The following is a 16289-nucleotide window of genomic DNA, read 5'->3' on the forward strand; positions in this document are numbered from 1 at the left end:
CCCGCGCACACACACACACACACACACACACACACACACACACACACACACACACGGCCTGATTTAACATCTTCTGAGAATCGTTTTTCCATCATTTCTGCATGATTCCATCGCTCCAGAGGGAAATACACTGATATGTATATTCGGGGCGTTCGGGGCGGCTGTGGCTCAGTGGTAGAGCGGTTGCCTGCCAATCGGAAGGTTTGTGGTTCGATCCCCGACCCTGCAGTCATTGTCGAAGTGTCCTTGGGCAAGGCACTGAACCCCAAGTTGCCCCCGGTGCTGCGCATCGGAGTGTGAATGTGTGTGAATGTTTATCTGATGAGCAGGTGGCACCTTGTACGGCAGCCCCGGCCACAGTGTATGAATGTGTGTGAATGGTGAATGTTCCCTGTAGATGTAAAAGCGCTTTGAGCAGTTGTTAAGACTGGAAAAGCGCTATATAAATACAGCACATTTACATTTACATTTACATATGTGCGCGCGGAGCCACCCACGAGGCGCGTGCACGATTTAATCATATCTGGATAGGTAGAGAGACACAGAGAGAGAGAGAGAGGGAGAGAGAGATGCTGTCGGTGTTGTGTCCGGTGTGACTTATCTATCCTACTCTGATGCTGTCGGTAACGGACTGGCTGCGCACAAACCTGCACACACACTTCTCTATCTTTGACACACACACATACACACACACACTCACTTACACACATACACCAGGAGGACCGGACTGGCGCACTGGAAAGAGAGGAGGGAAGAGAGGGAAAGGGACATATGTCAGATCAGATCGTGCAGAGGAATGCACCGGATTCCGCTGCACACTCGTCCGGCCTGTCCCGCACTAAGGGCTGCGCTGCGTTAACGGGACACGACACCGGGCCGAGCAAGGGGCGGGAGGACCGAACCGGGATAGTGTGAGAAATAAGTCACCTGGCGGCGGAGGGAGGGGAGGAAGGGAGGAGTGCTGGAGGGGAGCTGTGCCCTGCTGACAGAGCTTTGTTTTGGGTTAACAACACCTCTTGCGCGCAACGGAGACTCTGCGCAAAGTTTCCCCGATGGCGCTGGTGATGGAGCCGGTTAGCAAATGGAGCACGAGCCAGGTGGTGGACTGGATGAAAGGTAGACCATAGACTATAGAAACACACATACACACACGCACACACACACACGCACATGCACACACACACACACACACACACACACACACACACACACACACACACACACACACACACACACACATTTGTGGGGAGACAGAGGCTGGGAAGATGTTATGCTGCATGGGAGGTGTGTGTGTGTGTGTGTGTGTGTGTGTGCGTGTGTGTGTGTGTGTGTGTGTGTTCGCGCCCGTACATCATCCTGGCACCTGATGATCAGTGGGTGATGATGTAATGTTTGAGCGACAGGGAAACCAGCCAAACTTCAGCTGACAGGGGTGGTTTGATAACTTTTGAATGGGGGGGTCCTTAGCAATCATAAACTGTTGGCTGGCATTATAAACAGTTACATGGTTTATTCTACGTAATAAATGAATACCAAATAAATAAGTTAAAATATTCTTATACAAAATCATCTCAGTTAATAGCTGCTATTTGTAATTATGGACATGTGACAGCCCCTGGACAGAGGCACATAACCCCCCCACCACCCCTCATATGTAGGAAAAATACCCCCAGAATTAAAGAGATACAAAACACAGTAGTCATTTAATGTCTCTATGAAGTAATTATGCATCTCTTTCTGGCTGTTTTGTAGTCATTTTATGTCTCTTTGTGATGTGGCTGCATTGCAAATCTTTTGTTGCTGTGACAGCGACGTTGGAATTACTGTAATTTCACCTTGCAAGTCTGTGTGTGCGCGTGTGTGTCTGTGTGTGTCTGCGCGCATGCGTGTGGGTGGCATCATGGCAAATTGTGGTCCTGTAAACACCTACTATTGCGTGAACTACCACTGAGCCGCTTTTTGAGGTGTTTTTTAGTTCATATGTCCAATTTTGTGATTTCGTGATATAGTCACAACCGAACAAGATGCAGTCCCAAAGCCTTACAGCTGTGTAGTTGAGATAAAAAATAAAGGCTGAGTTGTGGGTGTGGTTCAAGCTAGGGTACCATACACCTTTGGCCCGGTTTGCCGATCCCACCACAACATGGTCTCTAGTATGTGTTTGTGGTTGTTTGCTTTCTCTTTGATTTGTGTCTCTTTGTAATTGTTCAGTTCACATGTCTTTGCAGAGTTTTGCATCTCTTGGTGGCCATTATGCATAGCTTTGTTGTTCGATTGACTTTACAACAAAAAACACTCACCTCATAGGCTTTGATGCTAACAAGCCAGCTAACCACCACCTACTTACTCTGGTTGGAAGGCAACACGGTGCCCCCCCCCCCTCTGGCCAGGGGCAAAATGCAAGGACTAAGAAAGCAGGATTGAGCTTGATTCTCTCATCCTTTTACATCAAGACAATGGTCTTAATGATTTAAATTTATGTCATCTTAACTGCTTTCAAACTGACATTCGGGAATAAGAAGGAAAAGACGAAGGAAACACGTCAATTAATGACAGAAAAAAAACTAAATGAGTATTTATCTGAAAATGTAATTGAGTTTTGTGTACAAGAGTACTTGTGATACCTTGCATTGATCAGAGTAGAGATTACTGGCATTCATAATTCAAGAGGCAGGCTGATTGGGTTTGTTGCCAGGAGCCTGTGCGAACATTGAAAAACTCTTTGAACGCATTAAAAAGAAATGGCTATTGCTGATACATTGTGCTTTCCAGCATCCTCACTGTAGTGCACCTGTGTTATTTCTATGAATAATGGGCCAATGTAGACAATGTGATGTACTCCGCATTTTTGGCATTTCCCCACAAAGGCACATTGGAGTTAGATAACATTTTCTAAATAATCAAGGACAAAGTTTTAGGCTTGATGTTTTACACCAATCATAGGTTGTTTATCTTTTCATGTATCTCTAACACACAAGGTGATGCCAACATATTTGTAACATGTTGGTAACAACTCATTTTGGCTCAGAATGCAGTGCCAATATCACCCAGGCCTCCCCAAAAACCTTCTGCCAAAAGGAGACCTGCCACAGTAAAGAACAAGCCATTAATCAGATTTATTATCTAACCTAATTTAGTTTTAGCTGTTATGCGAACACTGGAAGTGAAAGTTCCAATAAAAAAGTAATATATATGTCCAGTTTTGGTATTTTTGAAACTTAAAGCAGTTGACACTTGAGTTTGAAGGAAATGAATGGGATCTGGGGGCCTTATAAGATGCTAAAACAAATCAAAGGACTGGATCATTAAAGTTATACACCACCCAAAGTCACAATGTCAAGGATCCAACCATTGATTCCTTACAAGTCAAAAATGTGGTTATAAAAATGTAGTCGTTTTTCAAGAATGGAGAGTTTGGAGCAGTTACAATGGACTTCAATGGTGACAAGTTCATAAACTTATAATTAAGAAACCAGTAATGGGGATATGCATTTACTAATAAGTTGATTAGCTAATGGTTGTCAACGAATTTCAAAGATGACAAGTTCAGAGATATGTTCTTTATTAACACAAATTTGTTAATACTTTCTTAAAAATGACATGTTGATGTATGAGATAAGAAATATGTCATATTTATAAGGCATATCATTAATATCACTATACACAACGGTACATTTTGATCAAATTCAAAATAATACCGGCACCACCATAAACAATATGCTCTTTTAATTTGTCTGTCAATAATTTCTGTGAAATTTGAGTCAGTTGTTTGTCAAATTTAGCACTAAATTGTAATTTATCCGGATTTGAACAGGATCAAAATACTATACAAATAGAGAACTTTTAATTTAGAACTACTTCTCTTGCTACTTTTATATGGATGATGATAATAGTAGATGTACTATATCTTTAATTAAAAATGTGTTTTAGCAGCATGTAATGTAAGGGTTGAGGATTTCTGTTGCCATGTTTCCTGTTTTATTTTGTTAACTCTTGACCTGACTTGTGGATTCCTGTTTCCTTGATATATTGTTTTCCCTGTACTCATCTCATATGGTTTGCTTGGTTTACTTTGTGTATTACTTTGTAGTGGTTGGTTTCATGTGTCTTAGTTTAGCTCTGTCTCCTGATTGAGACTGATTTGTAATACGTTTCACCTGTTCACTCCCTCCCTGCTCCCTGTCCCTGTATTTCATGTCCTCTGTTCTGTTCAGTCCTTGTCATGTCTCTAGTGTGGAGAGTTTTAGCTTGTACCGTATTGAATTGTTTGGACTCTTCTAGTTGCTTTGGATTTGTCTTTTCTTTATTTGGATGCCCACTCTCGTTTGGTGTCTCCCTCGCCATCCACACGTAAGACGAGATTTTCTGTTTAATTAAATGATACACCTGAACCTGCTCGTCATTGCGCCTTGCATATTGGGTGCAGAAATCCGGTTCCTTCCTAGCCGTGACATTTAAAAGTTTGAAATTTAAAACCTTAACTGTAGTGCCCCATTAGGCCAGTTAGAGTAATTCTGTAAACACTGCACCAGAATAAATATTCCCACAGAAGTTGATAAAAAGAACTGGACCAGTGAATGACACATTTCTTTTTACCTTTAAATTTTAATCTTTGATCTTTAACAGCGCCCTACTCCGGTCAATCAGTGACTTTTTCGGAAAAGGAGCGCCAAGATGTATTATCACAAAACACAGCCTGATCCAAAGTCCCACCCTCCACATGAACTGAGAAAAATGACTAATAACAACTAATATTAGAAATAATTGTTATTCATCATGTCTGTTTATTGCATAAAAAGCAGGTCAGGGATTTTATTGACTCACACGCTCTAATCAATTTTAAATATTCATTTACATGATGTTCTATGTCAGTTTCTCAGAGCTTCATTTGATGGGTTATCAGTTGGTCATGTGCATATGGCGTGTGTGTGTGTGTGTGTGTGTGTGTGTGTGTGTGTGTGTAAAGTCGGGGAGTGGGTGGGTGGTGAGTTGTACGTCTCAGACCGTCTGTGCAGAACAGTTGACAAACACACACACACGCACACACACACACACACACACACACACTGAACAGAAGGCTCCACCCGGGTTCTCGGACATTTGCACACACACACACAACGCACAAAACACACGTGGCATGCTTTAGAGTAGTTTGGTATTCGGTTCATGCTGGCTCTCCTGGGTGTGTCTGTGGAGACAGAGGGAAACATGATATACTATATTTGTGCGCGTGTGTGTACAGTAGCACAAAAGGTCTGCACATTGTTGATTTGGCAACGGTGTTGCATTGGCACGTCTGAGACTAAAACAATCTGGGAGTGGTACACTTCAATAGTAATATGAGAAGTTATATGAGACTGGGTTGGAATTTGCTGAGAATGCCAGAGGATTTCGTTTTCCGTGATTGCTGTGACAACATGTGAGCACATGTGATGACAAGAGAAGCTGTCAGAATGGTAGTCACATCCTCAGGATCAGTAGGGTTTCGGTGTTTGGGCTTGATCTTTTCAGACTTTTTCTTTTCAAGGTGAGACATGCTGAGACTCGTGAGGATTTATATTATCTGCCAGTTTGCATTTGAAAATATGTGTGTTGCATTTGTGTGTACTGAGCAAACAAATGGTGCGTTGTGGGAATTTTGTTTCTTTGGTCACTCAGAGCTCTGGGTATGGAAATCTTTCTTGCCAGAGGCCATCAAACTTTTGAACCCATCGCTACTCTGATACAGGCTGTTGAGATCCTTCTGGACTCACAATTCCATCCATCCATCCATCCATCCATCCATCCATCCATTCATCATGTACATGGAAGAGGTGGAGAAAAGCCTTTCATATTGGAGACAAATCAATGCAATTATAATGTTAAATGTTGTTTGTGAAACATGGATCACAAGCTGGTTAGGGTGTTTTGCCTGGGAAGGACATGTTAGCATTAGCCTCCACCTTTTGGCATGATAGCATGTATGAAGCATTACTAAATTAAATTATTTTTTACAGGGTTTTGTTTTAAAACAAATTAGCTTAAAACCTGCAAAGAAAAGGTTTTCAACCAACTCATGGTGCTAATGTTAGCTTAATTAGCTAGCTATTTACAGTGGCAGCTGGTCAAATTGATGGTTTCTAACTAGAAAGGAATAGCTGGCGCTTGTTTACTTCTGTCTACAATCAAAAGGTGCAATATTCACTCTCTTTTTAGCTCTGTGTTGGTGTCCACTAACTACTGAGAGAAATATCTTGCTCTTCTGCATCTTACGTCAAAGAAGTATTTTTTTGTCCCATTACAAGCTTTTTGTGCTCATGGCGTTGGTCGAAATTTAATGGAAATGTTTCCAGTTGCAAATAACAGATGGGAAAAGAAATTTACAGGCACGTTATCCTGCTTGACACAAATCGGTGTTCTGTTTATCAACTAATGCAAATTTCCAATGGAAAAAATCGAAATCTAAGTGAACACTGTTTTTGATTTAGCATTGCCTGGAGCATTATTTTTGCCTCAATTGCCTCCTGCAGACTTATCATGCATGAGGCCTGTGCTTTTTTGTTTTTTGCTTGCCTAGTTATATTGGAATAAGACGTGAAAGTTGGCCTTGTAGTTGAGGTCAACCAGAAAAGTAAGGAGAGCAACACTTACAGTAAACAACAGAATTTAAACTTAGCAAGAACATACGGACAAAAACACAAAAAACTGTTAGAATTTGTTTGGTTTATTTCCCCCATGCAAAATAACCCCAAACAACACTGGGATTTAAACTGACAGCCCTCCGGCAATAAACTTACTTCTGATAGCCTCCTTGCTTCGAACATCGTGTATTTGCAACTCCCAGGAACCCAATGAACGCTCAGCTACCTTTTTATTGTTATCGAAGCTTCAGAGTGCCAGGAACAGATGACACATTACCTGACAAGTCACAGGAAAATCTAGTTTTATTAGGTGTGTGTGTGTGTGTTTGTGTGACAGAGAGAGAGAGAGGGTGTTAGTGGGAGTTTGGCTTGCCTGCTGTTGTGAAAAGTGTGCCTGTAGGAGTTAAGTGTGTGAGTCAGCTATGAATCACAACTTTTCTGTACTGTACCAGTCAAACACATGCACACATATTCTTTACATACACAGATGTGGATGCATGATTGTATAGATTACACCATTACACAACAAACCCACACATACATTTACATTGAGCTTGTTACCCCCAACCTTGTTCCCCAGGTGATACTCCTGCAGTAATAAAAAAATGAAGAAAATATAAAAACATGGATCAGAAAGCGAGAATAGAAGTTGAAAAGTTAGCTAAAAGTAATAGATACAGTTTTTAAAAATAGCTAATATGATAAATGGTAGTTAGCTAAAATATTAAAATGTTGAAATAGTTATATTATAGATTTTTAATATTTTAATCCTGAGAAAGCACAATGACCATTCAGTCAAGATGCAGGACCACGCACTTGGTGTTCTCCTAAACAATTTCAAAATGACGATTCCAGGGACTTGGAATCCCAACAAAACTTGTGACTTCAGAAAAAAAGTCGGCAGCGGACTGTCATTGCCAGCTGGTTGCGCTTGTGTGTGCTATGTTTTGCACCTAAAAAGCAGAATAACACAGAAAACTGTGGATGAACTCATAGCTGGGACAACAACATTAGCATGGCTTATACATTTGCACCGCAAAATGCGCCACACAAGTGACTCTTCCCAGTCAGCTTGCTCTCATTGGCTGTTGCAGGTTTTTGCTCAATGATCCATTGCTGAAAATATCACTTTATGTGTTTTTTCAACATTAATATGAGTCCCCCAGCCTGCCTTTGGTCCCCCAGTGGCTAGAAATGGTGTTAGGTGGAAACCGGGCCCTGGGTATCCTGCTCTGCATTGAGAAAATGAAAACTCAGATTGGCTGATCTGGAATCTCCCCCTTATGAGGTCATAAGGGACAAGGTTACCGCCCCTTTCTCCGCTTTGCCAGAGAATTTGGCCCACTCATGAGAGAGACATCATGGCTTTCAAACGGGCAAAGTGGCAGTTGGTCAAGGCTACACCCCCAGCCTCCACCTTACCCCCCCCCTCCTCCTTAAAAGCTACAGACTCAGAAATAGCACATACTAAGGAAAGCTCATAGTAGGACTGGCTCTAGTGGCTGTAATTCTGCACCAAGGCTGAATTTTGGGAAAGAGACTTATTACAGGATTAGGGGACCACTAAGGTCTATGTAAAAGCATCCAAAGAGCACCATGTCACGGGACCTTTTAAGATTATGTCTGTAAACCCCCTTTCATTATATGATCATTTTGGGCAGATTTTGGTTCAGACCAGCACTGAAAATGGGTGGAGAACCACTGCAGTAAGAGAATGAATCTTGTGGAGCAGACATTATGCTGCATGTATATATTAATAATCACAATTTTAGTTTCTGTCTCTGTTTGCGTGGATGTGTGTGCGCTCACTGATGTCGATCACAATTTGACTCATCAGTATTCAGGGCATTCACGCTCTCCCTCACTGCCAGTGATAAGCGATGCTGATTATCAGTGAACTTTTGCTACACAGTGTTCATCCCCCCCACCCTCTTCTGCTTCTCTGCCTCTCTCAGCTATAGTAACACTTTGCCTGTGAGAGCCAACATTGTTTTAATCAGCTTCACGTCTATTAGTACCAGCAGCCATTAACAGTCATTAACACACAAGCTGTGAGAAAAAAAGTGCTCAGACGCCTTACTAAAGTACAAATAGCAATACAACAATGTAGAAATAAAAGTGTGTAAATTGCAGTCTGAATTAGCCAATGTACAAGTATGGAGGTGTGAGCAGCAAGATAATGCTTATACAGAATAGTCCCTTTCATTTCAGTTTCATTTATGGTGTCAAATCCTAACAGATGTTATCTCAGGACACTTTACAGATAGAGTAGGTCTAGACCACCAAGACCGAGGCACAATTCCACCAAGAGCATGCATTTGGTGCAACAGCAGTGAGGAAACTTTTATTTTAACAGGTAGAAACCTTAGACAGAACCTGGCTCACCAGTTGGGGTGGACCTTTTTAGAGTGTTATATCATGTTTTTGAATTATTTATTATTTATAATGATTGTAAGCGTGTGAGCAGGATTTCAGTACTGGAGCTGGGTAAGATGGATATTTAATATAGGTAATTAAAACTGTAGTCTATATCCTTGACGTTCCATTTCTGGGATTGCTCACTCACTTAGGCTGGATAAATACCGGTGGATTTATGAGGACTATGGTTAACTGCTCCTCAGATCTCTGCAGGGTAAATCCAGACAGCTAGTTAGTCTATCTGTCCAAACTGACTTTTCTCTTGCACAACTAAAACAACTTTTAAACGTACACATGTTCCACGAAAACAAGTTCCTTCTAACCCTATTTTCCTTTTCTCCATTGATTAACACCGCCAAAGACAATTGTGATTGGTTTAAAGAAATGCCAATAAACCAAAGTATGTTTTCCTCTCATCCCCAAAAGCTATGTGGAGTAGCCAGACTCTCCTCCACCGCGCTTTGGAGGAGGGTCTAGCAAAGCGTGACTATTAAAACTGCAACAGTGACTTTTTGGCCACTTTGAGGGCAGCAGAAACAAGTTGTGAACACAACACTGACATGTTATCACCTTAAGTTGATACGGAAAACTTACTAATATATACTTAATACAGTAATTAGATACAGCTTGTTAATAAGTATGTTTTAAAGAACTTTAGACAGCGCCAGGCTAGTTGTTTCCACCTACTTACAGTGTTTAAGCTAAGCTACGCTAATTGCCTCCTGCCACTAGCTAAATACTTAATGCACAGAAATGAGAGTGGTGTCAATCTTATAAATTATTATAGTGCAATATTTAAGTGTAAAGGTACACATAAAATAGACATAGGCTACTGTACATCTTACAAGGTAGGTAGACTATCCTTGTGTCTTCAAGTTCTTCCCTGAACCTAAAGTTATCCCAAGCAACCTTTACTTAACATGATCAAATCAATGACTAGCAAATCTTTTAATGCTTCTCAGTGGGAGCTGGGGGCCGAGATATCGCTCGACTTTAAATGTTTTGGGGGGCCAGATACTTGGAATCAATATGCTTAGTTTCCCTCCAAAATGAGATAATGGTGAAAATACAATGCATTGTATTCAAAATTGATTGCTAGTAGACCACAAAAGCTTTGTTTATTTGTGTTTTATAAAAGGTAAAATGTTTTGCTTTTTGAAATTTTAATGGATTTCAGGCTCCAACATCTTTTTTCCTAACTCGATATATGGCATTTTGAAACTGAACGCTTCATTTAGACTTCAGAGGTAGTGGCTGTGGAGGGTGCAGAAAGCGACAAATGGTGTTTGCTTGTCACTGATGAGAGAAGGAATGTGTGTGTGTGTGTGTGTGTGTGTGTGCACGTGTGTGTGAGAAATAGTTTGCATGCAATTTAGCAGCTGGCTTATGAGTTTCTTTTCTTTTCTTTTTTCAGTCTTCCTTTTTTCTCTCCTCCTCCCATCCTGTTTTTTTCCTCTCCCATCTTTGTTAGTGTGGTTATGATAGATGAGTGTATTATAAAGCGGGGACTTGAAGCGGGGGAAATCAATGCTCATTCCTCAGAGGTGTGTGTGTGTGTGTGTGTGTGTGTGTGTGTGTTTGCCATTTGGCTGTTTGTTAAGAGGTTGGAAGCTGGATACATTCATTGTTTTGGGAGCCAGGGGCTGCAGCTGAGCTGCTCTGTCTTGATCTGCTTTCCTTTGACTCAGCAAACCCTGTCAGGCCAGACAAACAAGCACGCACGCACGCACGCACGCACACGCACACGCACACGCACACACACACACACACCCACACACACACACACACACACACACACACACACACACACACACACACAATAACAAAGCATGCACCCACCTACTAACACGCTTACACACTGGCAGATCTAGAGAGACCGTCCCACTCACAACAGAGACGTTACACAATCCTACAGCGAGTAAAATCTTACCTGGGTGGCTGCCTGATTGCTCATCCATTACATCCTTTGTTCCAGTCTCTTGACTCTTGTGTCAGGTACAGAGTTTCTTTTAGGTCCTTTTGGAGAGTAACTTTGTGTTCAGCTTTGTTTCCATTGACCAATAGCAAGCCGTGTTGACAGTGCTGACCTCTGAGGGGACGGAGACCCCAAAATGGAGGAAGCTATCGTAGCTTGTTAGCTGTGTTAAACCCTTCACTTTCATATATCACTCCTCTGTCAGAGTAACTGTTCCACCAAAAAAGAAATAGTTTGAGAAAGGAGTCAATGGTACAAGTTATTGTCCTGTGTTAGCAACCAAGATCAGTTAACAAGTTAATGAGTTTGCCAACTTACTGCTAACAAGCTTGTTAGCTTAGAGAGCGCTTTTTTTCCCCTGCTGAATACTCCCTCTTGAATAACCTTTTATTGAACAAAATAGTGAGCAGCAGTGGACAAAATGTCAGAGGAGCTCCTGTATCTATTGCTAACCTAACCAAGCCAGCTAGCAAGATAGCAGTTAGCTCGCCATCCACAGCGGTTTGCCAACTAGTCCAGCAAGTAGCATTTCCCCAAGCTTCCGTGCTTCAATTTTCTGCCTAGACAAACAAATGTGATGTGATCGTCATTTCATCACCAGATTGAAGATTCAGCTGCTAACTTCAGTAGCTCAGACTGTGAAAGATCAGATAACAACCATGAACTGTAAAACAATGTTGTCGTTCCAATGTTGTCCTTGGGAAACAAATCAGAAAATGCTAACATGGATCTTTTTTGACTTCTCTAGCTATTGTCTTAATTTTGTAATATTGTAATAGGACACAAGTGTTGTTTTTTCCTGGTTTTAAACGCTGCCTTACAGTAAAGTGATGTAATCTTCTGAACTTACCAGACTTATTAGCTGTTTTGCCTTTAGCCAGTTAAGTCACTGAATCCACATTACTAGTGATTATTTATCAAAACTCTCATTGTGTTAATATTTTGTGAAAGCACCAATATTCAACACTACAATATCGTGATTGATGTAATTGGTCATAAATATAGTAATATTTGGTTTTCTCCATGTCGCCCAGCTCTAAGTTGTTTACAGTAGTTTAGAAGACTTAGAAGACTTGTTGCATTCATTGGTTTCCATTAAGGATGGAAATTAATTAGCAGAGTCTTATGAAATCCATCACAGTGGATTTCACAGTTTGTTAAAATGTTTTAATGAGGAAAGTTTTCTGTTATGCAATGACAACGTAAGATTAACAACTCTTAATGCAGACTAGATGTTCACTGTAATGGATTACACATCTCAAGCTAGTTTCAAGAGTCAACTAATTGATTTTCCTGGTGTAGATCATTTATTAATAACAATTCAATCAGGAGAGACATGTTTGCAGATGTGCAAATAAGATTTATTGTACAGCTCAATAAAATGTACAAAGTCTTTGGCGATTAGACTCCATCGCTGGACGAACATTTCGTATATAAATATATAGGGGTGGAGAACCATCAGACCCCCCCCAATGAAATCTAGACGTCGGTGGTGGTGATGAAGGAGCCCAAAGACCAGACCAAAGGAGGATCCAGACAGGTCAGCTGGAGTAGATGACTGGAGGTGGAAGGGGGGGGGGGTGGAGGGTTGCACTTTGCCTGCTATGACAGCTAATAGCAAAGGGAGAAACCTATTTTTTTTTAACAGGGTCGCGACTCTGTGATTGGCCCTTGCCAATTGTGTATGATTCTGATTGGTTTAGCAGGAAGGTGAACGCCTCCAGCAGCTGATTCATTTAGGGAGAGCATTGATTAAGAGTTAGTTCTTTCTGAAAAGATTTACGCTGAAATACATTTCAATCAGGGGAGACTATTTGCAGATATGAAACAGTTATACCCAGCATGACAAAATGTACATTTCTTAGTGTAATAGCTGAATTAATTTAGGAGAGCATTGAATAAAAGTTAGGTATTTCTGAAAGAATTTACGAATTCACATTTGATGTCTGCAAATGTAGTGTCCAATCTAAATCTGTTCAGCACCTGTTTTATAATGGTCAACAATATGACATGACAAACATGCTAGCATGGTCCTCTAAAGGGATGTTGAGAGCTTTTGTCATGTTATGGGTTGTAAAGGTGCTGCTTGTTTGGCGATGTTATAAGTACATATAATATTGATCATCTTCATCAGTCCTTTCAGCACAGTGGGAGAGTGAAACATGGGGTGTGGGTATTCCTTCTCTCTTTATCTTCCCCTTATTACAGGTCTCAAAGTTATACCTTTTCTGCCTTACGTTAAAAAGAAAAAGAAAACCAAAGAAGACCTGGCCCTCAGGTGTCTCTCAAAACAAACTGCTTTTTTCCCCCTTTTACCTAATCCTATTGTGGTTTGAAACAGGGTTGGGCTGAAATCTACAAAACTGCAAACAAGCTGAAATGTCTCAAAAATACTACACAGCAGCTGTTGTGTTATCTGAAACTAACAGAGCAGCAGTAAAAATGTCTGGCATTTTCCTGAGTAAAAGAAATCTGTCCTCCCTACAGGCTGACTTTGAAGAGGGAAACTGCAGGTGAAAGTTTGGCAACAAACGATGATTATTCTGGAGTGCAGCCCGAAATCTATAATTTAAAAGTAGGCATGTGTCCGATTATCGATCATAGAGTGTTGAAGAAAGTCTTAGCTGTGGATGGGTCAAGCAAAAGAAATTCCCCTCGGGAAATAAAGGTTTCATTCATTCATTCAGTCATTCATGAAGAGTGACAATGTTGTTTTGATTATTCGCCTCCTGCACTTAGGACCCATATCTATCTACCTTATTTGTATTCTATGATTCTATCTATGATTACAGGCAGTATAGTACATATAAACACCTTCAACCAAACTGTAACAGTATAATAGTTTCTCAGAAAACTAAAAAAAAGATACTTTCAAACCAAACTCATCAACGTTATTTGACCTGACTTCCTCGTCAACTCTTCCTTTTTTCTGCCACTTCCCTTATTGCAGAATTTGATTTTCTGTTTAAATTTTTAAAATAGCATAGCTGAATTGACTATATGTAATGTAAAAGGGTTTGCTTGTAGTGATGAACACACAGAGAATTATAACTTGTCTGCTGTACAGCCCAGCTCTGTGGAGCTTTTTAGCGTCTTTTAGCTCATTGTATTAGTATATATAACTATAACTACTGATCGTTTACTTCTTGGTTCAATGTGATTGCTCTGATACACTACCTGACCAGCATCAAACAGTAGGCAACTTTAGTCACAACAGAAAAGAGGAACATCAAAATAAATATAAGTCTGTTAAATAAAATGTATAAAAATACAAACTTAAGATATGACACTTAAAGTCCTTTGAACAAAAAACACGACAACGTGTTGCCAACAAGAGCATTGTAGGACAAACTATGGTGGACAAACTATACCACGCCAACGCTCATAACATGGTTTACAATCAGTTTTCCTTTTATTTTTTAAATATTCATTTATCAGAACCATTTATTTTTCATTGTAAATGACTCTGATGAATGAATGTTTTTTACATATGTTTTTGCATTGGCCATTATAAATGTTCCCAATAGTTTGGGAAATTCCTAATATTGGCCGATAATATCAGCCCATCAATATTTCGGTCAGGTTCTATTAAGAATACACATTTAAGTGCTGTAAAGTTATTAACAAAATCAAGATAACTAACAACTCAAACTTTAAAAAATCTTTTTATTTGCTGATGTCCCCTGTCAGAGACAGTTGTATACCGACTGCTCCTCTGAGTCCACAAAAAAAGGAGCAGACACACTCCTCTTCCTCAACCTCTTTCTCTGAACCATACACACGACTGTCGCAGCAGTACATTTGTGCTGTACTTACCTGCCAATGGCAAAATTCATCCGCATTTGGCACGTGGTCAGGTGTAAATTTCATTCCCTGGTGCAGAGTCCTCTGCAGCCAATTCGACGTGTGGCCCTTTGCTGCGTTCACCCCCTCTCTCGCTACTTTCCAGTATATCTGGGGTGGCTGTAGCTTAGTCCGTAGGGAGTTGGGTTGGGAACCGGAGGGTGACTGGTTCAAGTCCCCGATGGACCAAAAAGTATGGAGTGTGGATTGGTGGCTGGAGAGATGCCACTTCACCTCCTGGGCACTGCCAGGTGCTCTTGAGCAAGGAATCGTACCGCGCTGGTCCAGCACTGGCAGCCCACTCACTCTGACATCTCCTCATTTGTGCATGATTAGGTCCTGAGCATGTGTGTGTATTTCAGGCCTGTGATTACTAACAAAACAGTGGGATCAATAAACAGTATAAATTCATTATCTAATAAATGTAAATAAAACAAGTTTAAAGTCTCATTTTGTCAAAACACATGCATAAATCTGCCTGTTAAGATTATGTTAAGTCTTTTCCAATGCAAAAAAAAAATTGTTTCATGCATTTTCTGGATTCTACAACAGCAGCCTGACTTTTTCCTGTACACTTATTCCTCAAAATTTCTTGAAACAGTTTAATTGTCTTTGGAGAACATTGCTTTTTTTCAACTGTTAAGGGTCTTAAGGGTAAATTATAGACAGCATGACTTGTTAAATGTAGATTTAATGTAGCAGAAAGCAGCATGGCGATATACAGAAAATGTGGTGTCAACCCAGGGTATTTCAGGTTAACTGTGTACTAGCTACAACAAACAGAAAAAACATGTTTTGTTCTCAGTCCTAGGAAGAAAAAAATGTATTAATCTTTGTTGTGGTCCAGGTCTTATTTGGGAACTAACCTGAGTGTATTTATTGTGAGTGCCTCTAATAATATGTGTGTTTTCTTCAGGTCTGGACGACTGCTTGCAGCAGTATGTGTGTGTGTTTGAGCGCGGAGGTGTGTGTGGGGAGAGGCTGCTGAGGATTAGCCACGCCGAGCTAGAGGACCTGGGAGTTTCTCGCATTGGACACCAGGAGCTCATTCTGGAGGCTGTCGACTTGCTCTGTGCTTTGGTGAGTGTGTGTGGTTTTGTGTGCTTTGTAGTTTCAATGCATTGATGAACCCTCATTAGCCTTCTTTATGGCTACAGCTGAAAGAATTATCGTTGTGCTTCAATGCATAATGTGATATATTCCACAAAGTAAATTCACTTGTGCTGCAACAAATCCTTGCATTTCCCAATTGTCACAATCACAAACTAAGAAACTAAGAAAAAAAAGTTGAAATGGTGTTATAAAGCTTCTTCAAACTACATTGTAAGACATGTAAGGCATTGGGGTTTGAAGTAGAAGTATAAAAAAAAATACACCAGATACACTTACATTATAGTAGTAATACCACAGTGTAAAAGTCCTGCAATGGAAAT

The 16289-nt window shown here is 40.6% G+C and overlaps 1 protein-coding gene across 2 annotated transcripts in view; it reads left to right on the forward strand.

Annotated features, from left to right (window-relative positions):
• The first annotated feature begins 553 nt into the window (after window positions 1-553).
• Window positions 554-16289, forward strand: part of cnksr2a (connector enhancer of kinase suppressor of Ras 2a) — a 53560-nt gene continuing 37824 nt past the window's right edge. For both annotated transcript variants that reach the window (XM_034861943.1, XM_034861944.1), the window contains exons 1-2: window positions 554-1116; window positions 15773-15936. In XM_034861943.1, the coding sequence (XP_034717834.1) occupies window positions 1053-1116; window positions 15773-15936 (228 nt within the window). In that variant the 5' untranslated portion in view covers window positions 554-1052. The remainder of the gene's footprint in view (window positions 1117-15772; window positions 15937-16289) is intronic.

This window comes from Etheostoma cragini, chromosome 22 (assembly GCF_013103735.1).
Source record: "Etheostoma cragini isolate CJK2018 chromosome 22, CSU_Ecrag_1.0, whole genome shotgun sequence".
Lineage (NCBI taxonomy): Eukaryota > Metazoa > Chordata > Actinopteri > Perciformes > Percidae > Etheostoma > Etheostoma cragini.